This window comes from Rhamphochromis sp. 'chilingali' (genome assembly GCF_963969265.1).
Source record: "Rhamphochromis sp. 'chilingali' genome assembly, chromosome: 6".
NCBI classification, from domain to species: Eukaryota; Metazoa; Chordata; class Actinopteri; order Cichliformes; family Cichlidae; genus Rhamphochromis; species Rhamphochromis sp. 'chilingali'.
This window is the reverse complement of record NC_137933.1, coordinates 2,891,935-2,917,621: the sequence shown is the minus strand read 5'-3', so window position 1 is coordinate 2,917,621 and position 25,687 is coordinate 2,891,935. Positions and strand designations below refer to the sequence as shown.

General features: G+C 40.6%; 2 protein-coding genes and 1 long non-coding RNA gene across 5 annotated transcripts; 1 reads left to right on the top strand and 2 right to left on the bottom strand.

Moving 5' to 3' along the window:
* Positions 1-5,109: 5,109 nt before the first annotated feature.
* LOC308398483 (uncharacterized protein) lies at positions 5,110-14,967 on the bottom strand. 3 transcript variants are annotated; one of them, XM_080885145.1, is made up of 13 exons: positions 14,830-14,967; positions 12,049-12,848; positions 9,662-9,723; positions 9,325-9,363; positions 8,872-9,216; positions 8,435-8,661; positions 7,957-8,193; positions 7,821-7,855; positions 6,929-7,081; positions 6,628-6,756; positions 6,381-6,419; positions 5,715-5,840; positions 5,110-5,199 (listed from the first exon to the last, which is right to left on the bottom strand). In XM_080885145.1, the coding sequence occupies exons 2-13, from the start codon at positions 12,565-12,567 to the stop codon at positions 5,128-5,130; spliced, it is 1,983 nt and encodes a 660-aa protein (XP_080741271.1). In that variant the 5' UTR covers positions 12,568-12,848; positions 14,830-14,967; the 3' UTR covers positions 5,110-5,127. The 3 variants fall into 3 exon arrangements, with proteins under 3 accessions (XP_080741271.1, XP_080741272.1, XP_080741273.1); XM_080885146.1 differs by having other exon boundaries at positions 7,957-8,058; XM_080885147.1 differs by lacking the exon at positions 5,110-5,199 and having other exon boundaries at positions 5,718-5,836.
* Positions 14,968-18,759: 3,792 nt separating this feature from the next.
* On the bottom strand, positions 18,760-20,065 carry LOC308398972. Its single transcript, XR_013972051.1, has 3 exons — positions 19,746-20,065; positions 18,876-19,040; positions 18,760-18,798 (listed from the first exon to the last, which is right to left on the bottom strand). It is a non-coding gene; the product is annotated as an uncharacterized lncRNA (long non-coding RNA).
* A 2,461-nt stretch (positions 20,066-22,526) lies between these two features.
* LOC308398786 (serine/threonine-protein kinase pim-1-like) lies at positions 22,527-25,309 on the top strand. The gene is made up of 7 exons (XM_080885588.1): positions 22,527-22,845; positions 22,967-23,061; positions 23,199-23,246; positions 23,350-23,568; positions 24,579-24,759; positions 24,846-25,016; positions 25,106-25,309. The coding sequence occupies exons 1-7, from the start codon at positions 22,770-22,772 to the stop codon at positions 25,195-25,197; spliced, it is 882 nt and encodes a 293-aa protein (XP_080741714.1). The 5' UTR covers positions 22,527-22,769; the 3' UTR covers positions 25,198-25,309.
* Positions 25,310-25,687: the final 378 nt, after the last annotated feature.

The window sequence follows — 25,687 nt, the reverse complement described above, 5'->3', positions numbered from 1 at the left end:
GTTTTTACAAACTACACATTAAGCTTCTTCTGCAATAACACACTAATTACACATGCAAACCTACCTATTTCTTTCTTCATTGGAAACAATTCTGGAAAGTGCTTTCAATAAAACAGAAAAGAAAAGTATGTTTTGTTTTCAGGTTTTTTTATTCAACATCTCTTCACATGTACTTAGCAAGAGTCACTACACAGCGTTAAAAAAATCCTACTTAGTGTAGTGAGGAAGGCCAAAAGCAAAGAGAGCGTATGAAGGAAGTGGTGAAAGGCAAAGGCATGAGTGTAAGCCTCATTGGGATTTTCGGCTAATAAAAGGTAATGAGAGAGATGTAGAACGGGCGGAGGACTTGGCTGGAGCAGGAAAAGGCAAAAAGGAAACGCCAGTGCGCTTCCCCCGCCCCCCGCGCAGGGCCGTGGCGGTGAGTTCGTGGGGGGTTCGAACTGGCGGAGTTCTGTAGCAGGGTGCTCCGCCACATGTCATGTGCCAAACGGCCGGCCGAGTGAATGCTTAAAAAAAAGGACATTTATCATTTCTTCTTCAGACACCTTTTTTCCCCATTGTTTTTACAAACTACACATTAAGCTTCTTCTGCAATAACACACTAATTACACATGCAAACCTACCTATTTCTTTCTTCATTGGAAACAATTCTGGAAAGTGCTTTCAATAAAACAGAAAAGAAAAGTATGTTTTGTTTTCAGGTTTTTTTATTCAACATCTCTTCACATGTACTTAGCAAGAGTCACTACACAGCGTTAAAAAAAATCCTACTTAGTGTAGTGAGGAAGGCCAAAAGCAAAGAGAGCGTATGAAGGAAGTGGTGAAAGGCAAAGGCATGAGTGTAAGCCTCATTGGGATTTTCGGCTAATAAAAGGTAATGAGAGAGATGTAGAACGGGCGGAGGACTTGGCTGGAGCAGGAAAAGGCAAAAAGGAAACGCCAGTGCGCTTCCCCCGCCCCCCGCGCAGGGCCGTGGCGGTGAGTTCGTGGGGGGTTCGAACTGGCGGAGTTCTGTAGCAGGGTGCTCCGCCACATGTCATGTGCCAAACGACCGGCCGAGTGAATGTTTAAAAAAAAGGACATTTATCATTTCTTCTTCAGACACCTTTTTTCCCCATTGTTTTTACAAACTACACATTAAGCTTCTTCTGCAATAACACACTAATTACACATGCAAACCTACCTATTTCTTTCTTCATTGGAAACAATTCTGGAAAGTGCTTTCAATAAAACAGAAAAGAAAAGTATGTTTTGTTTTCAGGTTTTTTTATTCAACATCTCTTCACATGTACTTAGCAAGAGTCACTACACAGCGTTAAAAAAATCCTACTTAGTGTAGTGAGGAAGGCCAAAAGCAAAGAGAGCGTATGAAGGAAGTGGTGAAAGGCAAAGGCATGAGTGTAAGCCTCATTGGGATTTTCGGCTAATAAAAGGTAATGAGAGAGATGTAGAACGGGCGGAGGACTTGGCTGGAGCAGGAAAAGGCAAAAAGGAAACGCCAGTGCGCTTCCCCCGCCCCCCGCGCAGGGCCGTGGCGGTGAGTTCGTGGGGGGTTCGAACTGGCGGAGTTCTGTAGCAGGGTGCTCCGCCACATGTCATGTGCCAAACGGCCGGCCGAGTGAATGCTTAAAAAAAAGGACATTTATCATTTCTTCTTCAGACACCTTTTTTCCCCATTGTTTTTACAAACTACACATTAAGCTTCTTCTGCAATAACACACTAATTACACATGCAAACCTACCTATTTCTTTCTTCATTGGAAACAATTCTGGAAAGTGCTTTCAATAAAACAGAAAAGAAAAGTATGTTTTGTTTTCAGGTTTTTTTATTCAACATCTCTTCACATGTACTTAGCAAGAGTCACTACACAGCGTTAAAAAAATCCTACTTAGTGTAGTGAGGAAGGCCAAAAGCAAAGAGAGCGTATGAAGGAAGTGGTGAAAGGCAAAGGCATGAGTGTAAGCCTCATTGGGATTTTCGGCTAATAAAAGGTAATGAGAGAGATGTAGAACGGGCGGAGGACTTGGCTGGAGCAGGAAAAGGCAAAAAGGAAACGCCAGTGCGCTTCCCCCGCCCCCCGCGCAGGGCGGTGGCGGTGAGTTCGTGGGGGGTTCGAACTGGCGGAGTTCTGTAGCAGGGTGCTCCGCCACATGTCATGTGCCAAACGGCCGGCCGAGTGAATGCTTAAAAAAAAGGACATTTATCATTTCTTCTTCAGACACCTTTTTTCCCCATTGTTTTTACAAACTACACATTAAGCTTCTTCTGCAATAACACACTAATTACACATGCAAACCTACCTATTTCTTTCTTCATTGGAAACAATTCTGGAAAGTGCTTTCAATAAAACAGAAAAGAAAAGTATGTTTTGTTTTCAGGTTTTTTTATTCAACATCTCTTCACATGTACTTAGCAAGAGTCACTACACAGCGTTAAAAAAATCCTACTTAGTGTAGTGAGGAAGGCCAAAAGCAAAGAGAGCGTATGAAGGAAGTGGTGAAAGGCAAAGGCATGAGTGTAAGCCTCATTGGGATTTTCGGCTAATAAAAGGTAATGAGAGAGATGTAGAACGGGCGGAGGACTTGGCTGGAGCAGGAAAAGGCAAAAAGGAAACGCCAGTGCGCTTCCCCCGCCCCCCGCGCAGGGCCGTGGCGGTGAGTTCGTGGGGGGTTCGAACTGGCGGAGTTCTGTAGCAGGGTGCTCCGCCACATGTCATGTGCCAAACGGCCGGCCGAGTGAATGCTTAAAAAAAAGGACATTTATCATTTCTTCTTCAGACACCTTTTTTCCCCATTGTTTTTACAAACTACACATTAAGCTTCTTCTGCAATAACACACTAATTACACATGCAAACCTACCTATTTCTTTCTTCATTGGAAACAATTCTGGAAAGTGCTTTCAATAAAACAGAAAAGAAAAGTATGTTTTGTTTTCAGGTTTTTTTATTCAACATCTCTTCACATGTACTTAGCAAGAGTCACTACACAGCGTTAAAAAAAATCCTACTTAGTGTAGTGAGGAAGGCCAAAAGCAAAGAGAGCGTATGAAGGAAGTGGTGAAAGGCAAAGGCATGAGTGTAAGCCTCATTGGGATTTTCGGCTAATAAAAGGTAATGAGAGAGATGTAGAACGGGCGGAGGACTTGGCTGGAGCAGGAAAAGGCAAAAAGGAAACGCCAGTGCGCTTCCCCCGCCCCCCGCGCAGGGCCGTGGCGGTGAGTTCGTGGGGGGTTCGAACTGGCGGAGTTCTGTAGCAGGGTGCTCCGCCACATGTCATGTGCCAAACGACCGGCCGAGTGAATGTTTAAAAAAAAGGACATTTATCATTTCTTCTTCAGACACCTTTTTTCCCCATTGTTTTTACAAACTACACATTAAGCTTCTTCTGCAATAACACACTAATTACACATGCAAACCTACCTATTTCTTTCTTCATTGGAAACAATTCTGGAAAGTGCTTTCAATAAAACAGAAAAGAAAAGTATGTTTTGTTTTCAGGTTTTTTTATTCAACATCTCTTCACATGTACTTAGCAAGAGTCACTACACAGCGTTAAAAAAATCCTACTTAGTGTAGTGAGGAAGGCCAAAAGCAAAGAGAGCGTATGAAGGAAGTGGTGAAAGGCAAAGGCATGAGTGTAAGCCTCATTGGGATTTTCGGCTAATAAAAGGTAATGAGAGAGATGTAGAACGGGCGGAGGACTTGGCTGGAGCAGGAAAAGGCAAAAAGGAAACGCCAGTGCGCTTCCCCCGCCCCCCGCGCAGGGCCGTGGCGGTGAGTTCGTGGGGGGTTCGAACTGGCGGAGTTCTGTAGCAGGGTGCTCCGCCACATGTCATGTGCCAAACGGCCGGCCGAGTGAATGCTTAAAAAAAAGGACATTTATCATTTCTTCTTCAGACACCTTTTTTCCCCATTGTTTTTACAAACTACACATTAAGCTTCTTCTGCAATAACACACTAATTACACATGCAAACCTACCTATTTCTTTCTTCATTGGAAACAATTCTGGAAAGTGCTTTCAATAAAACAGAAAAGAAAAGTATGTTTTGTTTTCAGGTTTTTTTATTCAACATCTCTTCACATGTACTTAGCAAGAGTCACTACACAGCGTTAAAAAAATCCTACTTAGTGTAGTGAGGAAGGCCAAAAGCAAAGAGAGCGTATGAAGGAAGTGGTGAAAGGCAAAGGCATGAGTGTAAGCCTCATTGGGATTTTCGGCTAATAAAAGGTAATGAGAGAGATGTAGAACGGGCGGAGGACTTGGCTGGAGCAGGAAAAGGCAAAAAGGAAACGCCAGTGCGCTTCCCCCGCCCCCCGCGCAGGGCCGTGGCGGTGAGTTCGTGGGGGGTTCGAACTGGCGGAGTTCTGTAGCAGGGTGCTCCGCCACATGTCATGTGCCAAACGGCCGGCCGAGTGAATGCTTAAAAAAAAGGACATTTATCATTTCTTCTTCAGACACCTTTTTTCCCCATTGTTTTTACAAACTACACATTAAGCTTCTTCTGCAATAACACACTAATTACACATGCAAACCTACCTATTTCTTTCTTCATTGGAAACAATTCTGGAAAGTGCTTTCAATAAAACAGAAAAGAAAAGTATGTTTTGTTTTCAGGTTTTTTTATTCAACATCTCTTCACATGTACTTAGCAAGAGTCACTACACAGCGTTAAAAAAATCCTACTTAGTGTAGTGAGGAAGGCCAAAAGCAAAGAGAGCGTATGAAGGAAGTGGTGAAAGGCAAAGGCATGAGTGTAAGCCTCATTGGGATTTTCGGCTAATAAAGGGTAATAAGGGAGATGTAGAGCGGGTGGAGGACTTGGCTGGAGCAGGAAAAGGCAAAAAGGAAATGATAAATGTCCTTTTTTTTAAACATTCACTCGGCCGGCCGTTTGGCACATGACATGTGGCGGAGCACCCTGCTACATAACTCCGCCAGTTCGAACCCCCCACGAACTCACCGCCACGGCCCTGCGCGGGGGGCGGGGAAGCGCACTGGCGTTTCCTTTTTGCCTTTTCCTGCTCCAGCCAAGTCCTCCGCCCGTTCTACATCTCTCTCATTACCTTTTATTAGCCGAAAATCCCAATGAGGCTTACACTCATGCCTTTGCCTTTCACCACTTCCTTCATACGCTCAGAAGGCTGTACCAAACGCCAAGGCGATCAGCATCACGAAGAGACTGAAATTCGATAAACACCTGAAACACAAGAAAGAAAATGTATTCTGAACATTTTACCTTCACATTGTAAATGTTAGAAAACAAGTGCTAAGCACACGTGGAAAGAGTGAACTAAGTACAGCTTTATTGTGGAGTTCACTGGATTCAAGAGTCAGAAATCCTGGCTCAATGATGCACTGGAGCCATGCTCAACATGACCCCTGCACTAATGCTGTAATGTGATAAATACTAGTGCGCATGAGCATATGAAGAATTGCTCAGCGAGCAGCTTATCGGCAGTCTCTCTTTACTATCGCTATAGTTTTGCAGTTGTGCTTTCCTCAAGATAAGTAGCATCCAAATCTAGACACATTATCTCTTTTGAAGGATGGATTTATGAAGGTTGGTGCACGTCCTTTAGTTTGGTGTGCAAGCGGTTAATCTGTCAATTTTTCTGTATGGTTAAGATTACACTTACACAAGCACATATCTCACACAGCCTTTCACAGACTTCTAACACATGCACTTGTTGGCATTTATGAGTGTGTTTATACCTTGTTGAGAAGAGGCAGGTAGTTTCTTACACAATCCATTTTTTTCAAAGCTTCTCTGAGATGCCGGGACTCGCCTGGCGAGATGTTCCTGATGTAGATTAATCGTGCTCCATTGTCAGTCACTTGCTGCATCGAGAAAACCGGGTTAACGTGAAAAAACAACAACCCCACAAACAGTATGACATTCCAAACATTCTTATACTACAGCTCCAAGATCAAGGCCATAAGTTTGCACTTATATTCACACAGCAGGTATGCACCCTGGCAGCTATCTTCATTTTCCAAACAATTTATAATTGCAGCTCTCGCTGTTTTTGATAACACTGGTTGAAAAAGTATTTAAACTAATGTACACACAGTGCCGTGGAAAACGCATTTGGCTCGTTCCCAATTTCCTAATTTTTTGCACAAGTTTCAAATCGTTAAACAAATGTTTAAAAAAAATACAAAATGCATTTTTAAATGAGGATTTCATTTATTCCAGGAAAAGAGTTCTCCAAACCTTTCCTAGCCCTGTGTGAATATCTGAAAAAACGGGTATGTCCCCATTTTTCAAGGTGTTTTGACTTGGATGTGAGTGCTTCCAGTTATGACTTTATACTCTGACCAATAAATCTAAAGGTATTCGAGTGCAGTCTTTGTTTCTGAGATATGTGCGTTACTTACATAGCATAGCCGTTTCATCAGAGACTTATAAAACTCAAGCTGAAAGAAAAAAAACAGTTCAAAATCATTACATCACTTCGGATTCGGTTCGATTTATTTCAGCTTAAAGGTATTTTTTTCTACAAAAAGAAATATTTTTTACATTTATAATCACACTTTAAATAAACAAGCAGAAACAAATATTTTCAAATAATTGTAATAACATCTGTCACAACAGTAGATTGCATTATCTACACACAGTGCTTACCGGCGTCATTAAAATGTTGCCCTTCTCAACCTGCAGTCGAAGTTTAGACCCACTGAGAATAAAATCGTGATTTTCTGATGCTAGCACGATGTTTTTAGCTGCCACTGCTGTCGGCATGAGGGCAAAAGCCTGAAGGAAAAACAAACAACCAAACACTGATTTTTACTGAATAACCATGAAGACAGGCACTCACAAAATATGTATTAACTAACTAAATGTTAGTTAGGTCGTCTTAGAAAAGAGATTTAGAGCGCCATTAAAATGAAGGTCATAACCCAGCCCAATGCAAACTGGTGCTTACCATGCGTGCCTGTGGTATAACGTAGATCGTGTCGTCGTAATACTCAAATCGGTGTCGAGTGAGCAGACCGGCGATGTCCTCCTCTGCGTAACAGCCATCGTGATACTCTGGCAGGTTGCTTATTAACAGCACCTTGTAATCAAGCGAAACAAGCTGTGCAAACGAAAAGAATTTCAGGATCAGTTCACAATTGCAATGGAAGAAATTCCAGACAGAAATCTGAAAAATGCAAACATTAACTTATAAACCTCACTTTGAGCACTGTCTACAACTATGAACACAATCAGGTACCTATTACAAAATGTTTCTGATGCTAATTTTCCTTTACTTCTTTTTTTCTTTCTTTGTTTCACGTAGTGCAGCTCTACCTTGACTCACTGACAAAAAAGGCAGTAAGAGTCAGCTATGAAAGTACTTTTCATTTAAGGTGGATCCATAAACAGTGATAACTGATTCCCAAAAGGCAATGTGTAAACAGCACTATTGCACATGTCAAACTTGGGAAGGAAAAACCTTTTTAAGCACTCAAAACCACCATGTCCTGGATGACTGTGCATACAATTTGAACATGTTAAACTAGCTTTTCAATAAAGGAGTTTTAGTATGTGTTAGTACATGAGATAATTGTTTTATTACAATACTAAATTGGTAACCAAGAATGGTGCAATTCTATTGGTGTCTATACTGACTACAAAATCTCTGGTATTGCGACATCCCTAGTGAATTTTTAACATTTTTCTACATTTACACCTACTTGAGCGTCACCTGACAATGAGATATAACCCAACTACAAACTTGTAAAACAAACTGAACTATTTCAGATCAAAACTTAACCACTTTGATAAAGCATGTTTTTCTTACAGGTATAATTGAAGTGTTTTTTTAATGTTACCTTTGAATTGGGAAGTTTGACTGTCTTGAGACAACCTGTGAAGTGCAGAGCAAAAGAAAAACCAAAAAATAATTATGAAATAGAAAATATCTTCACATTGAGAAATCTTTCATACAGATCTTTGGGGATTTCTTACGGATTCTTTCTGGACGCAGTTGCTCTTGTATCCGCTCCCAAAATGTTGGGTGGGTAACAGCGACCGGCTGATCCTTTGAGATCTTCTCTGCAGTCACAGAGTCTTGGAATAAAGGAAATGTAGTTGATGATGATGTTGATGGGGACGACTTCATCTTGACTAGCTCAGCCAGCAGGGCAGGAGCCAAAGTTTTGACGACAGTCTCCAGGTCAGACTGGTTTGATAAGGACTGGAGAGCTAAAAGACCACAGGTGCAAAAGAGATTCACACTTTGGTGGGTGCCAAGTCTCGAAAATCATCTACCGTTTCTGAAAGTTTTATAATAGTAGAAAAAACTATGCTGACATTTCTGGTGGCACTGGTCTTTATTTATCCTTTACATTAGTAAAGTTAAGGTTGTGAGGGGGGAGGAGAACTTTGATCTTAGAAAAACTAATGAGTACATACAAAAAAATAAAACATGAAGCAATTTTCAAACCTGATGTTTCCAGCAGTTTCTTTGCCAAGATCTTTGAGCTGCTTGACTTCTTTCGCCTCGGAGATGACCTCTCAGTCGACGATCGCCTCTCCCAGCTTTTCCTCGGTGATGAACGTTTCTCATCTCTTCTTCTCAGTGAGGATCGTCTCTCGCGGCACCTTGAGCGTGATCGATATCGTGAAGAGGAAGGACGGTCATACCACGAGGAGTCAGAATGAGACCGGGACCTGAAAAAAGTATGGATCAAAGAACTTAATAACTCAGAAACATCTCAAAGCACACACCCAGCATGGATACAAAAGGTAAATGCTGTCCACCAATTAAGTTTTTTCAAGTTGATATTTTTATATATATGTTATATTTCACCCTTTAACAATCCACTGGAGAGCTAAATCTTCTTGATTGATCCTAGTTCTCAAAATGTTTGTTGGACAGACCTGCGATTGCGTCTGGACCTGTACAGAGATCGTGATTGGCTTCTGTGTCTCTCCCTTCGGCGGCTGCGTGATTGAGAACAGGAATGACTGTTCCTCCTATTCTGCAAGTCACGGTGGCGACGTGGGCTGCCGGAGCGGGAATGGCTGCTTCGCCTGTCCCTGCTACGCTCCGAGTCACGATGAGTGCGGGGTCTGCGAGAGCGGGAAAGCCTTCTTCGCCTGTCGCTGCTTTGCTCCGAGTCACGATGACTGCGGGGGCTGCAGGAACGGGAACGACTCTCATGTCTGGTTTTCTTCTGGGAAGTCTCAGCAGACGTTGCGGGAGAGGGCTTGGCACCTGACGCACTAACAAGTGCATTAAAAAGAAAAGCACAGTTAAATGAAAGAAAATGAAAGGCTCCAATGCTGGCATGTTTTTTTATTCGCCAAATGACTTCAAATGAAGATATTTACCCTCGCGGTGATGCTATTTCACCGTTCCACTCTGGGTATCTGTGGAAAAACACAGGTACATTTTTGTCAGATGTTGCCAGGTAGAATGTCCTTAAAAATATATTATTGTTCATTAATTCAAAAACTTAGAAATGTATTCAGCCTTTTAACAATAAATCATCAAGGTGCTTTACAGGAACGCAACAAATATGACAAAGAAAAATGAAAAAATACAAATGAACAGTTCTTAGGAAGCTATCCTAGCATTACAACCCCGACATCATTTCGGCACAACCATGGTTGCGCTGCCCCAAAGATATCGGTTCATAATCACGAAGTACAGAGAAGAAAGACTGACTGCTTTCGCAGAAGTTTGCAGTTCTCGATGTGAAGGCTGGTATTCTGGTGGGAGACCCAATCCTAGTGGTCACAACAAAAAACAAACATTTAGACCAGATTCATTATTATCAGGAGCAATGTTTGTCATTGACATCACTTGCTGATAAAAAGGTCACTAAACTTTGCAGTGGCCTTAAAAAAAATCTTAAAATATTAACAGTTAGTCCTTCACTGAACAGAGAAGCATTATAACATTAGCCAGGAGCCTGGATTGCACTTAGAAACCTTCATGGGCCAAAAACAAAACAGGAACAAATAAGCATGACACATTATACCTCTCCTGGGATACAATTTTAAAGATGAAATTATTTAGTATATATGGAAAACACAAGTCAAACATCTGACTACAAACAACCAAAACAAAAGGGTCATCTTAGGCTCTGGATTCTGGACTCTCAGGCTTAGGGGTGGGTTTTTATAATCGATTCATCGATTAAAATTGATTCTGGCTTGGATAACGTAAAATCGATTCATTAAAATCCTGAATCGATTTTTTAATATAAATTTATTTTGCCCAAAATGCCAGAATCTCAGGTGACATCTCACAAAATTTCAAGAACCACCAAACAGTTAAGACAGTAAATGAGAGCAGGAACACGGCTTCTGCACATAGACTTAAACACACAGCGCGACCCGCGGATCAGAATCAGTGAGATGTCGCCTTTCTCACGGTCGGGGCTGAAAGCCGACAGCTCGCTGATTCTGATCTGTCGGCGGGTCCGCGCTGTGTGTTCACGCCCTTTATGAGCCGATTCTAAAGCTGTTAGTTTGATCTCTCTCCAAACAATATTGACCGAACCAGCAGCAAAAGAAGATCCAAACGCTTCACATAAACATCATCATGAATTCACTCTGACTTTTACTGTTTTGCTTCCACCGCGATGCACAGCTCTCTCTCCCTCTCTCTGTACTTCAAGAACAGTTTCCCTTTCTTCATTATTCGCTTGCTTGTTACGCACAAGTCTACCGCTGTTTACAGGCTGTCGGCCGCTGTTTTTTTCCCTTTTACATTCTTCCGAAAAGAAAACCTCATTTCTGCTGTTCAATACTGAACAAATTAAAACTTTTTAAAATTATTCAAAATGTAAAACGCTTAACTGTGTCTCTAATAAAACCGCTGTAACGTCAGAGGTGATGTTCATATGTTGATTAATGGTTTTCTTTCATTTTTGATGTACTGCAGAACATTTTTATAAAATCCCAGGCCAGGAAAATCACCTTCATGTTTTTCTGTGTTTTATCTTCAGCTACTTTGACACAAAAGCATCTGCTGTGACGCTTACACCTGTGATAAAGTCTTGCGTGTGTCAGCTTCCTTTTGATTGATACAAAAATATGTAAATGTACTGATCTGAATTATAATATTTCTGACTGTCAAAATTTCCCAGATTTAAATCGAATCGAATTAAATCGAATCGTGGATCGAATCGATTCGGGACCTTGTGAATCGGAATTGAATCGATTCTAGAAATCAGTGACGATACCCAGCCCTACTCAGGCTCTTCTTATGGCATCAAAATTTCCCAAGGTTCCAAGAAGGTCGTCTCAGGAGAGGCCAAGTTTGGATTAGGACAAAATGCACCACCAAACACTAACTTAAAGTATGAGCAAAGAAAATTAGTATAACACAAAAACAAGGTGCCTACTGATATAAAATAAAGGACCAAACACACTATTGTTCACTCTAGTGACAAAAGACAAAAAGGGGAACTTTTACATTCAGCAACAGTTCCAGGAAAAGCAAAGCTGAATGAGCACTGTGGAACAGTAGCCCAAGGACAGAGACAAATGAAAAAACAGCCCTCTTCCAACATTTTCTGATGCACAGGTTCTTCATGCTTGCAGATTCTTCCTCATCACGTCATCTGAGGCCTTGGCTCCATTGTTAGCAAATGCCTTGAATGTCTTCGCATGGGTTTACATCAAGTCAAAAGACATTAAATCTATCAATTGCAAGTACAGACCACTGAAGTTTCTGAAGGTCTCTTTGAAGTAGTTTTTTAAATTACAACATCTGGTAGACATATAGTTAAGTTTAGTCTGGACTGTAATCCTTCAAAAGTTCTGTTACAGAATACTGAATTGCAGAAATATGGGAAAATGTGTCCAAATGTTTGCAGTCCAAGTTGGTAGTCTTCCTACAGTCATCATTATGCAGTAATAGTGAATAAAACAAACCAAATAAACTTTAAAGTAGCATCCATGAAGCTTTTTCAAAACCAAAATCCTATAATGGCATTCAAAGTCAAATAATTAAAAACAATCCCAAAACAAAACAAAAAACATTGCGTTTCAAATAAATAAAAACTGACTGAAAGCAAAAACATCGAACAATCTTCGACTTACCTTCATCTGATTACATTCCTTGTTACATAGAGAGCAGGTATGCGGAAAGACCCTAGGTGAAGTGGCAGTGTAGTCTTGCATCTGGGCCAGCACTGGGATATCCTCTGTCACTTGTAAGGTAAAAGGCAGGTTGTCAGGAGTGATCTGATCTTCAGAGTATGAGATTGGATGTTCCAGGTCCTCTTTTTCAAGTCCAAATTGCATAAGGATGTTCACAGCTGTTTCTGAAGTAGACTCTGCAGAGCCCACAGGTTTGGACTTCTTTATGTCCTCTTCCATTGAAGTCTTACTCCCTTCTGGCCTGCAGCTCATTGGCATAGTTAGCAGTGATGGGATTGTTCCTCCAGATTTTGCAGGAGACGCAGATGAAACTCCAGAAGAGCTAAAGCTGGACCCAGGCCCAAGATGAGGAGGTGTCTTATGAGAGTCTCTCTCTGCCTGCATACTCGACTGTCCATAGCGCCCCTGGGCTGAACTTTGTTTCCCAGAGGCATAGGGGTTATATAAGGGATGGGACATGGTGTTAGCAACCTTCAGAAGGTTTAGTAGACTGATGGCTGCAGCTGTCAGGAAAGGGGGGTGTTGTAGATATAAATGGGGCGCGTGTATTGGTTCGGCCACCAATAGCAATGGCGTTATTTATCTGTGTCAACGCAAGGCGGGCTTTCAGCTGAGCCAGCCGCAAGCATGCAGCTTGCTGTCCGATCAGTAAAGAGCTCCCTGGGAGCCTACCATGTAGGGGGCTCTGTTTGTACCCTGGTGCAGGAGAAGGGGTGTAACGCTTCGATGGCAATGGAAAGCTGGAAAGTTAAAAATAAAGAAAACAAAGAAAACAGGTTAATGAGTTGTACTGGGCCTCAGAATCTTGGAAAGATGAAATCCACACAGATGGACCTGGACTGGTGCAAACTGCCATAAGTCATGAACACATCCTCCTACCCCCTAAACATGATCGCAACAAGCAGGATTCACTGCACTGTTAATGTTAGCTATGTTATATTGCTGCCTCTGTTCGGTGGTGTCGAGCCAAACGGACTTTAACGTGTGTTTGAACGAGCTGACGGTTCACTCGTTAAGCTGAAAGAAAGATGCTTTAATCACAGCAGTCACACATGTGTCCACTGTACCATCTGGGAACTCTTCTTGTGTAGCACTCGTAATAACACAAACACTAAATCCTCCTTCTCTGGTGCTGTTGTGTAGCAGTGTGTACACCTGAGACTGTCACCTGTCTGTCTGTCCTGCACTCTCTCTGTTTCTTTCTCTCTGATTGTGGAATAAAAGTATGAACGTGTGTTTATAAGTTACACTTGTGTCTGAATCCTGCAGCTTATCGCACATTTCATTTCCATGTGTGACAACTGCAAGTGTCCAGAGTGAGGACAGACTGAGGGACCCACTGCTGCACATCATCTGTGAGGCTTTGCACCGCTGATGATCCACCAGGACAAACTCAGCAGTGTGTGAGGAAGAGGAGGAGGAAGAGCCAGCAGCAGCTGACAGATGGAGAGAATAGACAGACTGTTCCCTGTTTGTGAAGGACTGCTAGGAAAGTTTAACATAACTGTCTGTGCTGAATCAGTCTTATTAGGTAATGTTCAAATAATGTTATCATCCCAGTGTTTTCAGTGTGAGAGAAAGTACTCAGGGCCTTCAAGTTACACACTATGAAAGGCAGCAACAAGTTCAATGTTCAGAAACCTAAAGTATGTATCAGCAGCAGAATGGAGCTAAAAATAAATGTTTGTTTCAGTTCTATGAAGCTTTGAGGATTTTGGATCAGTAGCACTGCTGTGTTTGTTGCATCATATTGCTGTAATTGTTTATATGCTTTATATATTCTGAGCTAAGTTGATCTATAGTGTTACATCATATTCTATAAGGATGTTATGTGTTTGTAGACTTTCTGCCCAGTTTGACCCATTTAGCAGAAGTCAGCCTGTTTAAGGCTCTGATATCTATTCTGTATGACTTAAAGCAGTTATGACATGGTCTGATTTTCTCACCCAATAAAGGAATATTTCATGTATCAGTCTACTCTTCATTCTATCAGACACAGTTACCACAGCTCGCACATTTTCTTTTTACACATATATGTAAGCATTGAGCCAAATTTAGTAATGCCAGCATATTAAACGAACAATATTTGTCTTTTCTATATGATACATCTATATACACACTGTCAAACATACTTGTCTTTGAGTGAAGATTTAAGGAGATAGGAAATATAAATAATTGTAACTTGAATCTTATGGCGTTATTTTTGTGCCACTATTCTGAGCGCAAGTAAAAAGAATTTGAGCATAGTGGCACTAAAATAACGCCATAGAATCTTTACTGAAGCTCAGTATTTGACACAGAGTTCGAACTCACTGCTGTGATAACTAATAATGATTAAGATAATAACTATCATATTGGCCATATTATATTTACATTACCAAAGTAAGATGACTTTAGTCTCATGAACAACATGAGCTAATTGTTATTTACTAGCTAATCTTAAAATGACTGTTCAGTACAAAAATGAAGCCCAACAATCATGTTTTACACTCGTGTGGTCTCAGCCTCAGATACTTATCACATCACACAAAGCTCATGTAGAAACAAATGAACAAAATATGTTCTACTCCGTTTCTGTCAAACAAAGCTGTATGAAACGTTTCCCGCTTTTAGTATAACGGTTGATAGGCAACCTGGGCAGCGCGAGGGAGGCTAGACCGTCCCATTTCACAAGCCTACAAGCCTGTTTTTGTTTTCTTTACAACAACTCGGTGTACATACCGTGCTTTATATGTGTGTAATCCCTTTCTTCTGGTGTGCTCAAATGTATACTCGCAAAAAACTTCTTGCAATCTACAACTTTGCTAACGGAAAGTAAACGCTAAACGGTAGCCAGGTGACCCAGCGCAACGATTTCCGTTTCAATGGGCTGCCTTCAAAATAAAAGCACGAACGGAAACGGCAAATTTCAAGATACTGTAGTAATTCCACTAAAGCATATTATTAATGTTTTTGCTTTTATTCCACTTGTTTTGTAGTGTATTGCATTTATAAAATGAGGTTGCTGTTGTAAAATGTGTGACTTTGGGATATCCTTTAAGTGTGTGAGCTCTCAAGATTATGTTGCTGTCATTAGAAGGACCACATTGTGTGATTATTTCACCAAGTGTCTGAATAAAATTTGACCAACTAATTTAGTTTGTGTGGCTATTTCTGTGTGTATAGGTTAATAAAATGATTAGGTTCCATTCAGTAATCCAAATCAAGTGAGTAAACTTTGGAAATAAATCAGGAGAGGATACATACACATAATTCGGTAGTAGAACGACTTTTAGCAGCTATATCTTGAAGTAATCATTTTCTGTATGGCTTTATCATCTCACATAACTGTGGAGGACATTAGGCCCCTCTTTTAACAAAAGAAACTGTTTATTGGGCTTGATTGCTATTTAAAAGTCGGTGCTATAGTTCGGATATTTTTTCTTTTCTTGTTGCATTACACAGTTTTACTAAAGTAAATGACTCATTGTCTTGATACATGCTCAATCATCCAGGTAAGTACACTGAAAAAAAGGGATTGGCCAGCTCTTGGATTTACGTAAGCATCTTGCGTGTATTTAACACAATTGCCTCATGCTTTAAAGTTAAGTGTAACTACATAGTGTAGAAACTACATGATATGCAGAGAGGCTAGATTAAATTGTTTATATCATGTTCAAGTGAAGTAAGTCAATAATATATCAATGTTAAATCCCACGACACTGCACGGGTTTCAGACTCGCGCTCTTTAGATCGTGGTTTCAGGAAGGCATCCATCTCAGTCAAGTCGAGCAGCCACCTCTACTGTTTTTTACCAAAAAAAGTAAGTTGGGTGGTTGTTACATTAAAAAAGTCTAACTTGTAATTTGAACACAATAATTTCATGTTTCTATGAACGTAATTAAATCATGAAGAATCTGTACGAAATTCAACAACTTAATTTGTTCTTGTTGAGATGAGCTGATACAATCTAGTGAGAGTGGTTAGTTGCTGAACTCATGAAATTCACAAGATCGCACAAGATTTCAAACTGCAGGAGTTATAAGAGGCACTACACACGCACCACGTGCATGCTATTGCTATTGCTATTTATTGTGTATTATTACAAAACAAAACAATTCTGCATCAAATACAGGAAATCATAGCTTTCCTACATTTCCTAGATTGTTGGCATGGTGGTTAGTGCTGTTGCAAATGGTTGTTTGTTTCTATGTGATAGACTGGTCAGCTGTCCAGGGTGTACCGTGCCTTGTAACCTATCACTTCAGGGTTATTTCCCAGCCCTCCTGCAACCAGGATAAAGATAGAAGGATGGTAGTTGTTGAAGACCCATTCAATTTTTATGGTAACCAGGATCTAGACTTTGTTGAACATTATGTAATATGAAGACAGCATGTAGTATTTAAGTGACCAAGTAGTATTGGGGTAAAAGTTATTGAATACTGTTGAAATAAAATGACAAAATTGTGAAGGATTAAAATATTCCAAGAGCTCAACTTACTTCATCTGAACATGTTTCAATCGCATTTTATGAACACAAAATGCACAGGTTTATTGAATATGAAAAAGTTGTGTTGATTTAACTCAGTTGTTTAAGTTTCTGCCAAAGCAAAACATTTGTGTGCAACCAATGTCCATTATTGAATCAAATAAATCCAACATGGCCTTTTTTTCAGTGTACATCCCCAAAAGTGGATTTTGTTCATCTGGACATAGCGTTTTCAGTGGGAAGAACCTTTTTGTCACTCAGCCAAGTGACTCCTGCAGTGCAAAAAACCGACTCATTAAAACATACTAATTACAACAGCTAATATTCATGCTTTAACATTCCCACATCTTAACATATCTTAAAATATAAGTAAAGTTATTTTTATTTATAGCATTAAACATAACTGACATTTTGGTGCATAGCAAAACTGTCAGTCATACAGTCATAGAGCATGGTTAGCACCCTCATGACTTACCATATTTGCAATGGGCAATTAAAAATGGTACACTCATACTTTTTTGAGGTATAGTAAATATGCTTCAATTGATAGTCATTAATTAAGAGCTGTTAGTGACACTGAGTTAGTCATGACTATGCTTTCTGTGTTTTTTCCCTCCCCTTTTGGTATCCTGTTCCTGCTGGATGAGCCACTTCATGATAATCCTCATCTGATGACTCCGCTGCCTGGTAGATTCTCCTTGCTGCAGGTGTATGCTTCTGCCAGCTGGATGCTGTTACTGGATAGTACACCGTTCCAATGGAGCGGTAGGAACAAATTGAAACACACTAAAAGAAAAGGGTTATTGTTTAAAATTGTGTTTTAATAAATGTGTTAATGTTAATTAAGTGTTCATTGTGTGCTGGAGGTCCTACTGGTCCTATGGTGGAGCAGCTACTACCTCTCCTTTAAGAAACTAGCCTCTGATGGGATACAGATATTTGGGACACATTTCAATTCTTGTAAGGGTTTAAAAAATACACAAACTTGGAAGAGTTGGCTGGATTTGTACAAAATGAGATGGCTGGCAATGGAAAGATGCAATTCGATTGTTACATGTTTAACCCTTTAAAGCCGGTCGGAGCAGGCACGCTCTGTTTTGCGTAACTATTTTTAAATCCCTGTAGAACCGGGAACCGCATAAGCTAGCGCAATAATATTTTTTGCATATGAAACCAGAGGAGTTGTACTTACATCTTATGCCATCAGCTTGTCCTACACTCAGAAAAATAAAGGTGCCAACTGGAACCAAAAGTGGTTCTTTAGACTGATGCCATAGAAAAACCTTTTTTGGTGCCACAAAGAACCTTTCAAACAATGGTTCTTTGAAGAACCATTTCTTTCAGTGGTTCATTAAAGAACCATTAAAGGTTCCCCAAAGAACCATCAAGAAATGGTTCTTTGGGGCACCTTTAATGGTTTTTCAAAGAACCTTTTAAAAAATGGTTCTTTAAAGAACCATTTTTAAAAAGGTCCTTCAAATGGTTCTTTAAAAGAACCATTTTAAAGAACCTTTTTTCAGTGGTTCTTTAAAAAACCATTTTAAATCTTTCAAAATAAAATGCATCATAAATTGAATTTGAGTAGGGTAAAATAAATACGAGCACAGCATAGACATATATTAATGGTTTATTGTCATTTTGTAGTTACCAAAAGACAAAAAGGCATTTTAACCCTCAGCACAACATCACTACTAATACATGTCACATATTAGTGTTTTAAACAGTAATAATTAAATATATTTGCTATACTATAAATAAATATATATAAATACTATAGCTACAGATAACACAACAAATAATACATGTATTGTTTAATTAATAAAACATCAGAAAGTGATAAAACACATTAGAAATAGCAATAGCTTCATAACAGACCAATAAATCAACACATTTTCATCAGCAGATGTTTGCATGTTCAGTAAAAACATTTCAACAACAAGTTTATGATTAAAATGATCAATGAACTTCAGCCTTACGCTATGTAATGTACTTTTCATGTTGTACTCATGGTCCTTTGTTAGTCCAGTTTAGGATAATGTCTCTGACGTATGTATCATATCAAATATATGTCATATCAAAACAAGCCCACACCTGCAGTTGTTTCAGTTTTTCACTGGTGTTTCCTGGTGTTTCCAGTCACTCAGGCGGACATCCATATCAGCCAACCAAACGACAAGCTCCTGCCTTTGTGCTTCAAATCCCTCCCACTCTGAGACAAGGAGCTGAAAGAGAGAGAAAAGAGTCAATTATAAAGAAGAGAGAAAAGTGAAACCCTCCTCAGAAGGTCTGACTCGCATACCTGCAGTTGACCTGTGATGGACTCCAGTTTGGCGTTCACGTCATCCCTTGCTGTTGCCAGTAGCCGAGTCTGCAGGGTGCCCTGGAAGAGCTGAGTTAATGTTCGACTCCTCCTGGTCAGGCTCTCCAGCTGGATGAGCTGAGGTCTCCCCTCTCACCGCTGCCTCTGAACACAGAAACACAAATTGCATCTGAAGCAGGAGGTGCAGATTTTTTTTGCTATTCTTTTCTAAATCCAGGCTAGATCACGTGGAGGTATTTGGAAAACTTTTTTGGCCAGTGGACGACTGTTGTCTTGCAGAAAGTCAAATCAATCAAACATATGCGATACACAATCAATTCACAAGAACACATTGTAAAAAATAAGTCCAGTTCTTGCCTGATTTCAAGTGAAATCTGCATCAAAACAGGGTGACAGAAGTAAAACGAGTGCACAAAGCCTCACTTTGTACAAGCCTGCTATTACAGTTCTCCTCTATGCAGACGACTTTCCTGTTTTGAAGGCACAACTTGGATCTGCTGTACGAATCTTATGGATACACACTAAATGAAACAATAGTGTGCATGACTCCAGATTCTGATCCCTCATCCTAATATGGTCCCAACATAGCAACAGCAATAAAGCAAATGTTGAGGCTTCAAAATACAAAGTCCATAAACCAATGGCTGACATGGGTTTTATCATAAGGGTGATAAATATACAGATTTCCGTCTGTCTTAGAGATTTGATGTTCATTTACCTGCAGATGCACTATACGTACCTGCTCTGTGGTTTTTCACAACATTTTGCACATCACTATTTAATACAGGAAGTAGGTGAACTAAAACAAGTCATCTTTCTTTGTGAGAGGACCATATTAATGAAACAAACCTCAATGACATCATAGGGAGCCCTAAAGATGCTCCTGCTGCTTCTCTTCCTCCTCATCCAAAGCTTCCTTCTCCTTGTCCTCGCCTTCCATCCAATTGTAATTCAACCTAATTGTGTTTCTCCCCCTTCTCTTCCTCATTTTGTTGGAGCTGTGAACACAATTAATGTGAATCTGGATTAATTTGTGCAAACAAGAAAAATCTACAGCTTTTTGGTCAGAGGTGCTCTTGTGATTTAAGCCGGGTAGAGTAGATTTATGTGTTGATGCTGCCTGCTTCAGCTGAGTGATATTTACACCCTGGCTGGATTACAAACTTTAACCATGTGCTGAACTTTGGCCCAGCGTTATAATAATGTATAATGTGTATGTGTTAGTCCCCATAGGGAAATAGTTCCTCTGCATTTAACCCATTCACCCAGTGAAGCAGTGGGCAGCCATCAATGCAGCGCCCGGGGAGCAGTGTGTAGGGACGGTACCTTGCTCAGGGGTACCTCAGGGTAGCCGTTCAGTGGAGTTGAACCCCCGACCTTCCGATCATGGGGCCACCACTCTACCTACTGAGCTATCCCTGCCCGTTAATACCTCTTGTTAGTATAACGACCTCTTCTTAGCTTGTATGTATGATGTATGATGGTGGATAAATGAAATATACAAAAAAATTAACTATATTACAAAAGAACATCTATCTTGGAAACATCAAATGACCGGAGCATAACTTGTCAACTAGTCCGAAAATAAGTTATACAGGAACAGTCAAAGACACACCTTCTCATGTCACATTTCTATTCATTTCTATATAATTCGATTAGACAATAAAGAGTTATCTAATCTAATTATTCATTCAAAACTCTTATGCATAGCTGTATTTTATACAGCTCATACAGAATTCAAAGTACAGGTTCATGTGAGTATTTAATGTACGGCTCAGATCTACAGAATTTCAGAGTTTCTAGAGCAGACACAGAGCTCACGCCACAACAGGCTTCAGGCGCCATTTTAGTGACTTTAACAACATATTAATTTTAATTTCGGTCTAGCTGACATTAGGTTATGTACGCAGCACGCAATTGAACCACATATTTTAGAAGCCAAAGGTTCAAATTAGCTGGGAGCACCTTCACTTCATTATAACAGTGGTTTTGTTAAGAAAACAGTTGGATACTAAATTGCGCTGACGTCAACGGCTAACGTATCTAGCTAATCGCTACTGTTAGCACAACATTAACAGCAAGCTACAATGACGAGTAACAAAAACAAAACAGTAATAAGGTTTTAATGAAAATGTTTTACCTCTTCCAACAGTCCCAGAATCCACAGCTTCAAAGTCCAGAAGGTACTGAAGACTGCTATCCGTTTCGCTGTCACCGTCCGTGAGAAAGTGTTTTTTTCCCCCCCCGAAAGGTCAAGGCCCGCCGCTCGCGCACTCTGTCTGCGCATGCGCATCCCAACGACTGACCCCCTCCGTCCGCTCCCGGGAGATTATAGTATGACGTGTTCAGACGTCACTCTCTCTCTCCCTGTCATTTATTTGGCTCGAAACACATATTAACAAATTGCTCAGTGATGAACAACTACTCAGATCATTTACCTAAGCTGTGCTTTGTCAAAACGAAGTGTATGTTCATTACACTGACATTCTGTTCTGCAATTGTTATTTACTTGTATTTTATAATTTGACTTTACATACTGCTGGGTGGTTTGTAAAGTTTACAATAACTAGTATTATCATTATGCTATATTTTCAAAAATATATAATAATCTCAAAAGTAATGCCTTGGAGTAGAAAATAGTAATGCTTTATTAAAATTTAAAACTAAAGTACAGTACTTGAATGTGTGTATTGTGTCTACTGCTTGTTAACTCACCATATTCATAATGTGTTTGTGGGGTTAGGGGTGTGTGTCTGTGTGTGTCTGTGTGTGTGTGTGTGTGTGTGGGGGGGGGGGTTAGGGTCTTTAGGCTTTGGCCCCCACCCCTGCCACCAGTATATTTTTAAGGAAATATTTCTGACTTTTATTTGAATATTCAGTTTCCTACCATCTTCTCTTAAAGGGTAATTGCCAGGTAACCCGCCCTCTCCCTTCGCACACACATGCACACAAAGAAAACACACAGTATAATTCACAGCCTCATTATAGTGAATAAATATTTATGCCATTTACACCATCAAACTTAGATAGCTAAGGATGAAGAACCTTTTGTTCTTTAAAGAACCATTTGTAATAGCTGAAGAACCATCCACAAAATAAAAAGGTTCTTTGACGTATGATGGTTCTTTAAAGAACCATGAAGCCATCTGAAGAACCATTTAAGAACCATAATTTTTCTGAGTGTAGGTCACGGTTTCCTTCCACATATAGCTTTGCAAAAATTGCATAAAAAGCGCTTGCAGTAAACATAATATTCCAGAAACACGCTTTGCCGATCCGATCAGCTGTTCGTATTCCAGATGTATTTCATTTTCAATCAAGATGGCAGAGCTGTAATCTTGCTCTAAAATTATATATTGTAATATGAAAATTGTAAAGTTACTTAACCTGTGAGTCCTTGGTAAAGACATTCTCTTCAAAGTGAACGCTGCAAAGATGAGATGCAAGTTTCAAGTACAGTACAAAACATGTAGTTAAGATGATGGTTTTTAATTAGCTGCTGTAAAACAATGTAATAATAAATAAATGCAACATGACATTAACTGCTTTTTAGGTAAGTACTTTATGTACTTTTGGAGAACTGTTAGATCATCCATGTTTTCTACAGTCATTGGTTTGCTGGACAAAGTGGCCCACCCGAGGGGTCCCCTGCCATTGACCAGCAAGCCACCCTGGCTGAGGATCATCTGGTTGCCAGGGCAGAAGGAGCAGAGCATGCCAGGCAGTCATGGAGGTACAGCACTCTAATAAGGTGTCAAGGGGGTATACACCAGGCCTTGGTGGACACGGGCTGCACACAGCTCCTGGTTCACCAAACCCCGCTTTGCCCCGGGACATTATTGGTGTTGCAGTGGGTGGAGGTTACATGTGTACATGGGGGCATTCACAGACAAAACACATGGAATAAAGGCTGCAGTCACTGCCAAAAAGTCAGTGGCTGAACAGAAACGTAAGTAGCAAGCAGCTTAGCTTTTATATTCAGGTGAAGAGCAAAATGAACATTTAGGGTACAGCAGAGAGTAATTTGTGTGACAGCTGTAGTAAAACCCAATTTGTGTTTGTCTGTTTAGGAGACTTCCAAGCGAGATACGTGGAGGAGCACCGGCTTGGAGAAGGAGGATGCGGAGCAGTGTTTGCTGGCTACCGCATAAAGGATCATTTACCAGTAAGTGTTCAGATGGTGGTAGTGAGACAGGCAGTAATGCAGATAAGGGATAATATCGTAAGCTGAGACGTGTGCTGTTTTACACCTTTAATTATGTCATACTGAGGAAATGCTCATCAATGCCCTGTGTCTTTTAGGTGGCCATCAAACACATCCCAAAGGGGAAAGTGTACTGCAAAGTGAAGGTAAATGTGCAAGACTTGCATTGTTTTTACATTAGTGGATTGCATGCAGCGTTCACCTGTGGAACGTCTGTGCCTCATCATCCACTTTGTTAAAATATTTCAGGATGACAACGGGAAGAATCTGTCGGTGGAAGTTGCCATCATGCTGAAGCTTGCAGCTGAAGCAGATGGATCAGTGGAAACATCAGCCCCAGTGTCTCTGTTGGAGTGGTTTGACTTTGGCAGAGAGCTGATCCTGGTGATGGAGAGACCTGTCCCCGCTGTGGACCTGGATAAATACATAGAAGAAAATGGAGGATTTTTGCCAGAGGACAAGGCCAAGGCAAGTTGACTTGCCTTGGAAGAGTCTTAGACTGTACATCATTCAATCAAAGCACAGAGTATTAGAGAAACATTAACCCATTGATTGATTATTGTCTTTTTCATCGTTTCCAGGTAGGGCTGGGCTATATCACACCGTTCACGGTAATACCGGTGTAATTTTGGGCAACGATAGGAAAATGAAATATGGCGATAGAATATGGGTAAAACGCGCATGTGCAGTGCCTTTGTTTACATATGCACATGGCGGTGACGCAGAAAGAGAAGAGCAAAAGTGGATCGTTGAATGAAACGGATGAACCAGAACTGGTTTGTAAAATGCTGCAGCTTCAGTGGTGTGGAACTGGTTTAGCTTTCGTCCGTCAGATACACAACAAAGCACAATTTTTGGTAGCGCATGCTAGCAGGCCGTCGTTATTACCGTGTTGTATGGAAAATACGGCACACTTAAAATCAATCCTTTGATTTTTCTGAAAGTCGACAGAGCCCCTTATAATCCCGTGCGCCTTATGTATGAACTCTGGTTGTGTTTACTGACCTCGAAACGGTTTTATGTGCACGGCGACTTTGCTAAGCTACAAAGCCGCACCGCTCGATGGATTGTCGGAGCATTACGGCTATCGTAGGCAGGCGCCTCGCGGAGTGATACGTACTGCACCTCAACATGATATTACCGTATTGTGTGTGTATAACCTCTTTTTAAGTTTTGTGGATATTATACATGGTTATGCTGAGGATATGTCGGCCAGTTTCCACTGGAAATGCCTTTTGGTTAAACTGTCAGCGAGGAATTTGCACTGTTACATTTTTATATAACTTTAATGGACATAAAAAAACAGCTGCTTGTTTAAGTGAAAATACATTGATGGGGTTTTTTGCACTAATAAAGTTGTGGAGTTGTAAAGTATTTTGTCTAGTGTCAGTTATATCGTCAGTTATATCGTTATCACAACTTTTCAAATGTATATCGTGATGAATATTTTTGGTCATATCGCCCTGCTCTATTTCCAGGTCATTCTGAAGCAGCTGGTTGATGCTGCGAAGCACCTGGAGGATAAACACATCTTTCACCGGGACATCAAGAGTGAGAACATTCTAATTGAGACCGGCTCAGATGTACCGCGTGTTCGTATCATCGACTTTGGACTCAGCTGCTTTTTTAAGGAGCGGTCACAGTACCGCCTCTTCTATGGTAACATATTCTGCTCTTGCTCTTCACAGATGTCACAGTTTTCGCCTTTTGTTTTAGAAGAAATTGCAATTGTGTCTGTTTATTAGGTACAGAAATGTACTCCCCTCCCGAGTGGTACGGGCGCAGTTGCTACAGGTGTGGACCCACCACGGTATGGCAAATGGGAGTGGTTCTGTACGAAGCGCTTCATGCGGGGGACTTTGACACCACGAGCTTCCTCAAAAAGCGCCTGAAATTCAAAAGACATCTGTCCAAAAGTAAGAAAACGTCACACTTCAAGACTGACTGATGGCTTGGACCACTGGAACTATCATCTTCATGTTTTTTCTCTTTCCTTTCTTTCCAGACTGCCGGGATTTCTTGGACGCGTGTTTAACCAAAGTCCCGGAGACGCGGCCGACGCTGGAGGACCTACAGCATCACACTTGGCTGAGATAAGCCTATCACACACACACACAAACACACACAATTCAGACGTTATCATTTATGTGTGATGTATGAATTACCTTTCTTTTTTTCAGGAAATAATTTTTTTAATTGGCCCACTTTAAATTTCAGTGTTTTGGAATTCCTGTAACCCCCCCAGCCATCCCAGGAAAGGGGATCTCTCTTTGAATGGGCTTTCCCGAGGTTTCTTCCCGTCAATCTGGCCCCCCCAGGGGAGTTTTTCCTCGTCTTCATAGAGAGCTTGGGCTGGCTCAGGAGCTCCATCAAAACTGTCTTTATTTAATTACTCAAATGTAATCATATACTTTAAAGTAATCAAATAAAAAACAGTAAAAATCTAAGACTTGAAGTAAACTTCCATTAAAATAAAACTTGTTTAATTCATCTTTGCTGAGGATACTGTGTTATTACTATTTCAAGGATTATGTCAGAACCGGTGCCATTATGGCACCGGATACTGGTACCCATCCCTACCCATCAC

Coding starts and splice junctions, on each gene's coding strand:
- LOC308398786 (XM_080885588.1), top strand. CDS start 22,770: ATGGGGGCATTCACAGACAAAACACATGGAATAAAGGCTGCAGTCACT. Junction 24,760..24,845: donor ACAGTACCGCCTCTTCTATG/GTAACATATTCT, acceptor TCTGTTTATTAG/GTACAGAAATGTACTCCCCT. Junction 25,017..25,105: donor CAAAAGACATCTGTCCAAAA/GTAAGAAAACGT, acceptor CTTTCTTTCCAG/ACTGCCGGGATTTCTTGGAC.
- LOC308398483 (XM_080885145.1), bottom strand. CDS start 12,567: ATGTCCCATCCCTTATATAACCCCTATGCCTCTGGGAAACAAAGTTCA. Junction 6,420..6,627: donor GCAACATTTTAATGACGCCG/GTAAGCACTGTG, acceptor TTTTTCTTTCAG/CTTGAGTTTTATAAGTCTCT. Junction 5,200..5,714: donor ACCTGCCTCTTCTCAACAAG/GTATAAACACAC, acceptor CTTGTGTTTCAG/GTGTTTATCGAATTTCAGTC.